Here is a 13,018-nt window from a genome sequence, read left to right as displayed (position 1 = left end):
GTCTTCCTTTCAATATTTTCTTTATCTTCAGGTTAAAAAGGAGTCATTGGAGGCCAGAGCTGAGTGTGTGTGTGTGTATGGGGGGGTGTTCCAACATAGTTATTTGTTAACTGGCTAAAAACTCCCTCATAGCCAGTGCTGTGCTAGCTGGTGCATTGTCATGATACAAGAGCCACGAGTTGATGGCCAAGATTTTCAGGTAAGGTTTTCCTAATTGTTTCTTTATTGATGTTTAATTGGTCTATTATGCTTCTCACAGTCATCTGACAATTTTGATGCACAATTACATGAATTTTTGCAATGTTTTCATCAGTTCTGCTCATTACTGGCCACCATGATGTCTCTTTACACATGACAGTTTCTCTCTCCTCAGAAAACCATTTGATCCACGTCACATGTACACTGCCATTTTCTTTATGGTTTATCCCCATTCACTTGGACTAACATGTCCCTGATGTCACTTATACTCTTGCCAAGTTTAACAAGAAATTTAATGTTTGTTTGTTGCTCTAATTCAGGCTCTGAGAAACTGTCAATGGCACACAAAACACACAACAACAATAATGAATGCCAGTCAGCAAGACACCACCACACATCCGTAGTAACACAGATGTGAGACACTGATATACCAAGATTATGAAACCTCACTGAGTTATTTGTACAGTGCTGCCAATGCAGGGAGATGGTGGCAAGTTCATGACCTTATCATGAGACCCTTTCTTATAATACAGTTATAAATTCTAGAAGCTCTTAAAATATGATTTTTTAAGCTTTTGGAATTATCATGTAATTTTATTCCTCGTTTGTATCTGCCTAACACAGTGTGTGAAATTGTTCATACCCTTGCACTCAACTATGGAATAACCACACTGGCATCACCTAATGCAGAATCTCAAGTTCCATCCAGACCTACTGAATGACAGTGCATATCACCAAGGTCTCCAAGATGTACAGGTACATTAATGTTTGAAAAGCATTGATCATACAAGTCATGAGCATTGTGCAATGACCTTGGCCTTGGAACTGAAGAAAGATTTGGGGAAGAGATGGATTAGGAGATGGGAGCTGTGCAAGCGAGGGCCCCCCTTTCATTTGCTGTTGCAAACCCAGGCTCAGTCTCTACCCAGGGTGCACATTCCCAGACGGGCACAGACTGGACACACTTGGTATCCCCCTTGGAGTGAATCAGGCAGAGAATCTCAACCAACCAGTTTGTTCCTAGATTAAGAAGGAAAAATGATGTGTACTCATTTCAATGTGATTTTAAAAACAAATTATGGAAAAATACACATAACATAAAATATACCATTTTTAAGCATACAGTTTAGGAGTGTTAAGTATATTCCTGTGAAGGGGTTTTGGTGTAAGGAATGAAGAGACTTGACGCAGACTCTGTGGGAAGGGACTGAAGAGCTCTCAAGAGGTCCTTTTGAGCAAACCTCGGGTCCATATTTATTATCATAAAGCAGGAAAAAGTAGTCAAAAGTTACTTATCAGATGTCAGCACTAAAGGAGGGGACATGGAAAATGTCAGAATATCTCCAACTTGTTTTTCCAAAACCACAGACCTTGAGCAAGAACTTTGCCTCCAGAGTCAAGAGAGTCAACCTTTGGCATCTAGAGAATCTTTACCATAAACATTAGGCCTGGTATTCTCACATTTCATATATAGATTCTCTGTGGAGAGATCAGTTTTCCTCCCTGCTGCACTCCCACAATTCACATGCCATTCTCGTGACTCTAGGTCTCTCAAACAGAAAGGTAGTCTATGCTATGATAAGGGTCAGGGAACAGTTTTCCTTAGATTCCCATGGTTGCACAACCAATCTCCACAAGTTTTTAACTTTGCACAACTAAAACTCTATACTAATTAAACAACCACTTCTCAACCCCTCCTTCCTCCAGCCCTTGATAACCACCTTTGTACTTGCTCTTCTGTGAACTTGACTACTCTAGACATCTTATGTAAATAGAACCATGCAGTGTGTGCATTTCTGTGACTGGCTCACTTAATTTAGTGTAATCTCACTTAGTTTAATGTAATGTCCTCAAGGCTTATCCATGCTGTAGCATGCCTAAGCATTTTCTTCCTTTGGAAGGATGAATCAAAACCATTGTATCTGTATGCCACAGTTTGTTTATCCCTCATCTGTCAATGAGTGTTTGGGTTGCTCCCTCCTTTTGGTCATTTACTGATGTTTTTGAATAAGTTCCCATTGTTCTTGGCTTTTCAGGGCTCTGTCACTTGCAGTGCCTTTGGCCTCAGTCTGCCCCATTTGCAGACTCTTATCCTCCCGTCCCACTCTCATGGAAATATGATCTACATCTTCCAGTGCCTTGGAATTGTCAGGAACGTTTCCAGTTCCTCACCATCATCCATCATGATTCTTCTACATGAAAATATCCCTCCTCACCAAGTGATTTCCCTTTCCCACTTTCCATTTCCATTTCAATAATGTTTCTTCAATTAGGACTTCAGTGGCCATCCTTCCCCCTGCTGATACACACACCTGAATAAGCCTTAGGATTCATTCCTCTGGGTTCTCCTTATACCATAGATTATTCCCTATGAGCACTCATCTTACTGTGTAATTCCCTGATGGAATCCTTCTCTCTGACTGTGCATGGCACTAGGCTCGCTCTGTCCCACCAAAGCTTTGCACATTGTCTGGCATATAGAAGTGCTTGATCAGGCCCAGAAGCAGTGGCTCATGCCTGTCATCCCAGGCAGAGGTATGAGAATGGTTTTTGAGGCCAGGGGTTCAAGACCAGCCTAAGCAATATAGCAAGACTCCATATCCAAAGCAAAATAAAAATAAAAAGTTAACTTGGCCTGGTTGCATGCCTGTAGTTCCAGCTACTTGGGAGAATTGTTTGAACCCAGGAGTCTGAGGCTACATGAGGTATGATTGGGCCACAGCACTATGGCTTGGCCACAGAGTGAGATTCTGTCTCACAGATCACAAAAAGAAAAAAGAAAGGGGGGAAGGGAGAGAAAACACACTCGGATCATTTACTGAAGTGATGAGGAACATGACCATAGCATTTCTCAGTTCAGGATTCTGTTTCCTTAACTGATTTCGGTCTTTGTTAAATCATTGTTACAACATCTTCATCCTTTATCACAAACTCTTCACTTTTCTGAGAATTTCAGTGTTGTAATAGACCTTTGGGAACACTATTCCTTCCTACCATAAATTGTCATCTGACATGATAATCAGCTTTTTGGGCTTAGTGTCGGGATTTCAGCTGCAGCCACTGCTGGAGGCTGTGGCACCTGCTGGCCAATTCGGTTCTATAGTCACAAGAAAACAATCAGTTATCTCTGCCCACTCTGTTGCCCAGTTCTGCTGCTGGCACACAGAAGTAGGTATTGTGACCAATAGTCAAAATTTAATGATATTGAGGAATTGTGAACTCAAGGAAACATTCTAGAGGTAGTATGAGTTTGAGTTTATAGGTGTAAATAAGAAATTTAGTGAAAAAAATGCAAGGACATAGAAATGTGTTTGCACGTTTAAAAATATTTTCAATAAGCTTTATTTTTTATAGCTAAAAAAAGATAGAGAAATTCCAAACCGAGTACAAAGTGTTCCCATAGTGCATAGTTCATGCAGATGTCCTTAATTTTACCTAATATGCTTTTTCCTTTCCAAAATTCGATCCAGGACATCACATTACATATAATCATTATGTCTCTTTCTGCTCCTCTTGGCTGTGACTATTTTGCAGACATTTTGTTTTAGATGATTCTGACAATATTGAGGCATTTTGAGATATTTTGTAGAATGTTCCTGCAGTGGAATTTATTGCATGATTTTCTCATAATTAAACTGGGTTTGGGTTTTGGAGAGAAGAGAAAGGTCATAGAAACAAATGCCATTATCATATCAACACAGTCTAGCACTGATGATGTTAACCTTGGTCATCTGAGGTCACGTGTTTCAGATTTCTCCACTGTAATTTTCCTTTTTCCCTCCTCCCTTTCTCTGTGGGCTTGTCTTAAACATCAATTCTAGACTTTAATATATTCACAAGATCACATTGCATAAACCCCAGTCAGAAACATTCTGCAAAATACTAAGTCTGTCCTCTTTAAATTGTCACATGGTCATGAAAACAAATCTCAAACTGAAGGAACATGAAGCTAGATACTTTGTGAATCCTGGACCACACGTGCACACCATGCTACAATTATATCAAGGGAACAATTGGCCAAATTTGAATATGTAACATGGATTTAGATAATGTTCAATAATTTTGTATCAGCATAAGTTTCCCTGATTTCTGTAATTTTACTGTGGGGATATAGCATGTGTCCTTGTTCTTAGAAAATATACACTGAAATTTTGAAGGATTAAAGAAAATAATCAGCAAGACACAGTAGCTCATGCCTGTAATCCTAGCACTGTAGGAGGCCAGGGTGGGAGGATTACTTGAGCTCAGAAGTTCAAGACCAGTGTGAGCAACAGTGAGACTTATCCCTACTAAAAATAGAAAAAATTACCCTGACACAATGGGGTACACAGCATATCTATAGTCTCAACTTCTTGTGAGGCTGACTCAGGAGGATAATCTGAGCCTAGGAGTTTAAGGTTGCTGTGAGCTGTGATGATGCCACTCCAATCTAGCACGAGTAACAAAGTTAGACTCTGTCTAAAAAAACACAAACCAGGGTGGCGCCTGTCGCTCAGTGAGTAGTGTGCAGCCCCATATACTGAGGGTAGTGGGTTCAAACCCAGCCTGGCCAGACTGCAACAAAAAATAGCCAGGCATTGTGGAGGGCGCCTGTAGTCCCAGCTACTCAGGAGGCTGAGGCAAGAGAATCACCTAAGCCCAGGAGTTGGAGGTTGCTCTGAGCTGTGTGATGCCACAGCACTCTACTGAGGGCAGTAAAGTGAGACTCTGTCTCTACGGAAAAAAAAAAAAAACCCACAAACCATCCTCTTCGATAACTGAGGCCAAAACAACTGTATATTTACATCTAAAATAATGAAGTTAGACACTGACCCTACAATGTATACAATAATTAATTAAAAATGGATCATATACCCCAATATCCTAAAGCTCTTAGAATAAAGATATGGGTAAACATCCATGACCTTGGATTTAGCACTGGTTTCTTTGCTTTGAAATCAGTTCACCAACCACAGAAGAAGAAAAAAATAGAGGAATTGGAGGGTGTTGCACTGAAAAACTTTTATATCTCAAGGAACAAGACTTTGGAAAGAACACAGATAGAATAGGATAAAATATTTACAAATTATATATGTGAACAAATAAAGAACTCCTACAATTCAACAACAAAAAGTCAATTAAAAAATGGGCCCAAAACTTGAGTAGAAATTTCCTCAAAGAAGATAAGCAAACAGCCAACATGTGCAGGAAAAGGGGCTCAGGGTTATTAGTCACTAAAGAAATGCAAATCAAAAGTGCTTCCTACCCACCAGTGTAGCTGGAGAACATTAAAATTGAACTGAATTTGTCTTTTCAGAATACTACACCTAAGAGCAATATAATACACATTCTTTTCAAGTACACATGGCTGATTCACTAAGACAGGCCAAATGCTCAGCTATTGGACAAGGCTCAATAAATGTCAAAAGTTAGAAAAATATAAATTATTTATTCTCTTATCATAATGATTTTAAATTATAAATCAACAACCAGAAGATACCCATAAATATTCAAATACTTTTAAATTAAACAAGAAATTTCTGAATAACCTATGGATCAAAAAGTACTAGTAATCGTCTTCCATCTTTTTAACGGTAAGCTCCATAGTGACACCAAAGTAAGCTCTGTCTACCAAAGGACAGCAGGGTGCCTTACCTTTCTCTGTTTACTGAAAAACAAGCAGCTAACTCTGCCTTTAAATCCAAAACATCCAGGATTTTAAGATTGTCAAACTGTGTCCTCCAAACAGGACATACGACATATGTTTTAATGTCGTAACCCTTAGTATCTTAGAATGTGGGCTTTTTTGGAAATAGAATCTGTTTAGAGTCTTTAGTTTTCTAGATACAAGATCACATCATCAGCAAACAGGGATAGTTTGATATCTCCTTTATTTCCTTCTCTTGCCTGATTGCTCTGGCTAGGACTTCTAGTACTATGTTGAGGAGAAGTGGTGACAGTGGGCACCTTTGTCTTGTCCCAGTTCTTGGAATGTTTTCAATTTTTCCCCAGTCAGTATGATGTTGACTGTGGATTTGTCATTTATGGATTTTATAATTTTGAGGTATGTTCTTCTTATGCCTAGTTTGTTTGGCATAAAAAAACTAGGGATATGAAAGTGTGCTGGATTTTAAGAAATGCTTTTTCTGTTTCTATTGAGATGATCATATGATCTTTGTTTTTGCCTCTGTTTATGTAGTGAATCTCATTTATTTATTTGCGTATGTTAAGCCATCCTTGTATCCTTGGGCTGAAACTCTCTTGATCAGGGTGAATTTTCATTTTGATGTGCTATTGTATTTGTTTCCTAGTATTTTATTGAGGATTTTTGCACCTATGTTCATAAGGGATATTACTCTGCAGTTTTGTTTGCTGGGTCCTTTCCTGGTGTACAGCTAGGCTTGCTGGTTGCACATAGGAGAGAGCTGGTTGGGATGAGAAGAGTCACCCAGCATTCAAGTAAAAGTAAAAGAGGGAAAAACTAGAGGTAATATTATATTTGTTTCCATTAGTGTAATTTAAGTTAAAACCAAACAGCTAGAAAATACTAATTTGGCTAAGGATTTGGAACCATGGCTGCTTTGGAACAACCCCTTTGGAAAATAATCCAGCAGCATCTACTAAATCCTTATGTCCACACATCTAATGATCCAGCAGTTCCAGTCCTAGGTATGTCTATATCCAGTCGAAATATTCACTAAGACAAATAAGACATGATAATAGATGCTTTAAGGATTATAGCCCATAACTACAAACTTCCCATTTCCCATCAACAATATAATGGATAAAATAAGCTTCAGTGCGTTGATTCAAGAAATACTACATGCGACTATGAATCTCATGAACAAAATGATGAATAAAGGAAGCCAGACACAAAAATGTAGCTGTGATATTGAATTTAGAAAGAGTACAAATGTAAGCGAAACTTGAAAAGAAACGATCTGTTCTCCAGGCTGTCTGTATAATTTAGCATGTCTGCCAGAATCCCAGAAGAGACTCCATTGCTTTCAGCCCTCCCCCCACTAGGTAATATTAGCAGTTTTTCTTTTATCCATTCTAATAGGTATCTACCGGTATCTTATTGTGATTTTAATTCATATTTCCATAAGAGCCAATAATGCTAAGCATATTTTTACATGCTTTTTTGCCATCCCTAATCCACTTTGGGATGTTGAAATCTTTTGTTGGTTGAAATCTTTTGTTCATTAAAAAAAAAAAAAGGCATTGTTTTCTCACTGCTGAGTTCTGAGAGTTCTTTGTAAATACCAAAAACAAGTTATTTGCTAGAGGTCATTTATAAGTATTACTTCCCTATCATTGGCTAACCTTTTTCATTCCCTTAATAGGATCTTTTGCAGAGCAAAAATTCATTTTATTATTATTTGTAGATATGAGGTCTTACTGGGTTGCCCAGGCTAGTCTTAGATCTCTGGCCTCAAGTGATCCTCTCACCTCAGGTTTCCCAGTAGCTGGGACTACAGGCACCTGCCACTATGCTCACATAATTTGTTGTGTTTGTTTTTTTTTTTTTGGACAGATGGGGTCTCACTGCATCACTTCAATGATGCAGGCTTGAATTGATCTTCTGGCTCCAAGCTATATCCCAACCTCCACCCCAACCTGGGATTACAGGTATGAGCTACCAATCCCACTGCAGAAGAAAACCTAAAATTTTATTTTTCAGGCATGGAATCTCACTTTATTGCTCAAGCTGGAGGACAGTAGAATGATCACAGCACCCTGAAGCCTTGAACTTCTGGGCTGAAGGGATCCTATCACCTTGGCCTCTTGCATAGCTGGAACTATGTATGTGTGCCATTGTGCCCAGATCATTTTTCTTTATTTTTTAAATTTTTGTAGACATGGAGTCTTTCTATATTGCCCAGGCTGGTCTTGAGCTCTCCGCTTCAAGTGATCCTCCAGCTGTTAGCTAATTGCTGAGTCTGTATCCTATAGAATTACCCCTACACCACACAGGTGATTGTCCTCAAGCTGGCACCTTATACAATGATGTAACTAGCTTTCCAATTTGTGTTATGTCAGCTATTTTCAGATGATGCAGTGTACTTCAGGGACAGAATTGTGAGGTCAGGTGCCCATCACTGCAATTCCATTGCCAGACACTTGATATTTTGTTTGGAGCAAATGATGCAGAGATACTTACGTCAGTTAATCCAGCATGCTGTCAGCCCCCAGATAGCAGAGGTGGCTAAAGCCTTATATACTGGAAGGTATCTACCCTGTTTCCCCAAAAATAAGACTGTGTCTTATTTTAAGGTGTGCTCCCAAAGATGCACTAGGTCTAATTTTCAGGAGACATCTTATCTTTCCTGTAAGTCGGTCTTATTTTCGGAGGATGTCTTATTTTCAGGGAAACGGGGTATTATAATACCAACCAGTGCCTCCTTTCAGTGAAATGTGTCTGATGTGTTGAGCTTGCTGCTAAGTGATTGCTTGGCACCCCCTCAAGGTGTGACGTCACATGAAGGGCTCAGAATTGCTCCTGGGATCAACAACCAGATGTAATATCTAGGGTAGTTGAGAGACAGCAGGTCCCCACAACACTTGAGAAAATATCCTTTGTACAGAAAGGATTTAGGGTAAAACATGAGCAGGTGGTCATGTCTTAGAAACTCATGACCACTAGAGAGGTTAGACAAGTATAGTAGAACCTCTGCAAGCTGACTTCCCCCAAAACTGTAAAAAATTAGACAAAGGATGAAGGTGGTCAACAAAAAGGACTAGGCCCACTGTTCCACTGATATGTCAAAGTGGTCCATGTTGGTCTATGCAAATTTGGTTGACATAAAGAGGTGGTCAGTGTAGGAAGGTGGTCAGCTGTGGAGGATCTGCTATTTCTTTATGAGGGGTTTTCTGTGCTACAAGCATTGTTGAAAGACTTTGCTACAGAACACGCTGACATGCAGGAGTCATCCATTGCTCATTGCAGTGGTTTCTCTTCAAGATGGCATCACTCTTGTTATATAACTGGCTGTTACGCTGAAATTATACTCCCTAATGTCAGAATAATAATAAATCATGCAAATAGACATGAGGAGCCTTATTTTTGTTATTTAATTTGTCATTTAATTTCTTATTTTTATTATGATTCTTATTTGCTCTCAAATCTGTCACTCTTTCTTCTTTTTATACAAATTTTTTGGTCAGGCTCCATGGCTCATTGCTGTAATCCCAGGACTCTGGAGGCTGAATAAGGAGTATTACTTAAGGCCAGACATTGGAGATGATTCTAACAAAGAGCGAGACTAGGTCTCTACAAAAAAATTAAATAATTATCTGGGCATATAGGTGCATACCTATAGTGCCAGCTACTAAGGAGACTGAGACATGAGAATTTCTTGAGCCTAGGAGTTTGAGGTTTCTGTGATCTATGATAACATTACTGCACTCCAGTGCCAGTCACAGAGCAAAACTTTGTCTAAAAAAGGTATTACATTTTGGACACACTTTTGGATAATACTTATATTATTTCTACAGCATTTTATATGTTTCAAAAGATATAAACATTTCAAATGGTCTGGGATGCCAGGACATGTGCAGGGAGGGATACCATGGTGATTTTTAACAAGGAAGTCATCAAAAATACAAAGATTCCATCATTCAAGGCTCCAGGATGAAATAATAGTTTTTATGCAATGATCCCCAGGCACACACCCATATAGCGACAGGAGAACAAATATCACTATCAGTATAAGATCCAGAACTATCTTAGACATTATTCCCATGGGAATAGCTCCTGAGGAAGATCTGCCATCTTCTCCTGGAGTATTTTATCAAAGGCTTCAGCTTGGGCCACTGTGAAGTGATTTTTCCAGTCCCCAGTAACTCCTGGAAAACAGGAAACAGATACTCAGGCCAAGCGGTGGAGTCAGACCCCAACATGTCTTCCCCTTGGTCTGTTCCTAACTGTCCACCATCATGGATGTTAACCAGTGGTCAAAAGACTGACCAGTGGTCCATTGGTGGGCCTTTGTGCCCCCTCGAAGCACACCTGTTTGCACTCCTGCCTGCCTGGTAGTAACTTATTACCTTCCCTTCTCTCCCAGCCCCTCCTGTGCACAGTCCCTCCACTGTCATGACCACTATGTGTGCTGACACATCCAGAATCAAGCCACTTCCCACCACCCCTTTTCTACCACCTTGACCCAAGATAACATCATTTCTCTCCGCATTACAGTGACAGAGTGTAAGCAGTCTCTCTGCTTGGAATTGTTCTCCTGTATAAGTGCGTCTCAGATGGCAGCCCTCTTCTCCTCTTGACAAGTGAAGCCCCATCCTGCCCCTTTCCTATTCGAGTTCTTTTGGGGACCTCTGATTTCACTCAGACAAGTATGTCCAGTGCTTTTAAAGCTCCCAGTGATCTGTGTCCCTGTGGCTTCTCTGACTCCGTCCCCTTTGAGGACCCATTTGTTCACTATTTTCCATCACACTGGGACTTGTGATTCTGCCTCACAGGTGGCAGGTGTCCCCAGTACTTAGACTATCTGTGTTCCCATGTCTTCTCCCTGCAATGCTGTTCTCCCAGGTGTATCTATGAGCTGCCTGTTTGCCTTTTTCAATCTTTGCTCCAACACAGTCTTCTCAGTGAGGTTTAGTCACCACCCAAATAGAACTGCAAGTCCCCATCCTGCTGCACTTTTCTTCAGAACACTTCCCTGTAGGGTGCGCTCTATGCGTTTCCCTTTTGTGGCTGAGCATATAGAATGTACCTCTCATATAAAATATATATGTTTTAGAAAGTTGCACCTTTGTATTTCATTGCAAAAGATTCAGTGCTGCAAAGAAGTAAGACATATAGTAACTACTCAATAAGTCTTTTTTTTTTTTTTTTTTTTTTTGCTGGATAAAAGTAAATCATTCATCTCTACCTTATTTGTTTTTTTTGTTTTTTAACATGGCCTTCCTGGCATTTTCTTAGTTATTGTGTTAAGACATTGACATTCTACATTTACTAAGTTTCACATATACCCTTGTAAGATGCATCACAGGTATGATCCCACCAATCACACTGAGAGAATGAATAAAAGAATTAAATAAAAGAAGGCTGGGTATGGGAGTCACATCTGTAATCACAATTACTAAGAAGGGCAAGCTGGGAGGATGGCTGGAGCCCAGGAGTTCAAGGCTATCCTGGGCAGCATAGGGAGACTTCTGTCTCTACTAAAAATAAAAAATAATAAAATAATTGTCTTCAGATAGTGGAACATGTGGGTGTAGACCCAGCTATTTAGAAGGCTGAGGTAGAAGGATGGATTGAGCCCAGAAATTTATTTTTTTTTTGCAGTTTTTGGCCAGGGTTGGGTTTGAACCTGCCACCTCCAGTATATGGGGCTGGCACTATACTCCTTGAGCTACAGGCACCTGAGCCCAGAAATTGAAGGCTATGTGACCTATGAACTCATAGAACAGGGTAAGACTGTGTATAAATAAATAAAAAAGTACACAATGTACTAATATTACCTTTGTTTGAATAGATGAGGGAAGAAAAAAAAGAGGTTAAAGTCATAGATGTGGATTTGAAGCCAAGGATTCTGATGTGGGAAGTCTTACTCTTAATTACATGGTTATCTTATTATTTTATATATCATATGAATTAATACTTACATAAACAAGTATATTAATTAAATAGGTAATATAGAATAACACATAATTTTAAATGAATTAATTATATGAATATAAATGCATATCATAGAAATGATAGAGCAGAGTGTCTAACATGTAACTGTTGCCATGTAAACATACCTTATTCTTTCCTGCCCTGTCTGTGTGTGCACAGTGCACACGTTTCCTCTTCTCAGGATGCAGACATATTGGGTTATGTCTGACTTATTAATTACTAAATGTCTGCCCCTCTTTGAAACACGCCATAAGGCACATATCACATCCTTCTGCAAACCCACTCCATGTCCTTCTCACATGCACAATTCCTGCACCCCATCTCAGCAGCCCAAAAGTCTTAACCTATTCCAGCATCAAGTCTAAATCCAAAATCTCATGTGAATATCACCTAAGTCTCCCAAAGGGATGAGTAAGATTTGAGGTATGATTCCTTCTGAAGCAAAATTTCTCTCTAGCTGCTAGCCTGTAAAACCAGACGTTACCTGCTTTCAAAATGCAGTTATGGGACAGGCATGGGATAGATGTACTTATTTCAAGAGAATGATTTGAAATGAAAAGGAGGTCCTTGGTCCCCAGCAATCCAAAACCCAGGGCCAATTCCACTAAATGCTAGGGCTGAAGACTGACCTTCTTGGTCTCTGTCCTGTGGATAAGTGAGGCAGCAGATGCTCTGACTCACTCAACGTCCTTTGATGATTTTGAATCATTTAATTATTTTCTTCCATGGATCACCATACCAGATACATTTGAAGTGTAGGATTTTAGAAAAATGAAATCTTGAATTCCATGCAACATGTACTTCCATTTATCTTGAGCCCAAGGGGAGGGATATGGGTAAGCTTTAATCACAGGGGCCCTTACAATGTCTGATAGCAAAGTCTCTGCTCCCTCTCCTTTTTCCACATGAGTCAATTCCTCATTTACATTTTTCTCAAGGATAGTTCTCTTCCCTAAATGTCCAGTGGAATAGCCCTCATATGACAACTCCAATTCCACCCTCCTTCCCCAGGTCAATCACAGCTTGCAAGCCTGGCTGGAATTGATAATTAACCTGGTAACAGTCTCCGGATCAAATTCAGAGGACAGAGAAACTAAATGATTTCTCATCACTCAGGCAACCATCCCAGGATGGATCAACTTTGTCCAAGTGCCTGGAATTCATATCAGCACCATGATAAGAGACCCCCAATAATGTTACAGG

At 39.7% G+C, this 13,018-nt stretch overlaps 1 protein-coding gene across 4 annotated transcripts in view; it reads right to left on the bottom strand.

The window, feature by feature from the left end:
* Window positions 1-3,520: 3,520 nt before the first annotated feature.
* LOC128595778 (sulfotransferase 2A1-like) overlaps window positions 3,521-13,018 on the bottom strand; it is a 46,152-nt gene continuing 36,654 nt past the window's right edge. For 3 of the 4 annotated variants that reach the window (XM_053604746.1, XM_053604745.1, XM_053604744.1), the window contains one exon: window positions 3,524-10,026. In XM_053604746.1, the coding sequence (XP_053460721.1) occupies window positions 9,914-10,026 (113 nt within the window). In that variant the 3' untranslated portion in view covers window positions 3,524-9,913. Of the gene's footprint in view, window positions 10,027-13,018 lie in introns of all 4 variants that reach the window. The other variant, XM_053604747.1, reaches the window with a different exon arrangement.

The sequence above is a fragment of the Nycticebus coucang genome, chromosome 10 (assembly GCF_027406575.1).
Source record: "Nycticebus coucang isolate mNycCou1 chromosome 10, mNycCou1.pri, whole genome shotgun sequence".
In the NCBI taxonomy this organism is placed as follows: Eukaryota; Metazoa; Chordata; class Mammalia; order Primates; family Lorisidae; genus Nycticebus; species Nycticebus coucang.
Note: the sequence above shows the minus strand (reverse complement) of the source record. Positions and strands in the feature narration are given on the sequence as shown.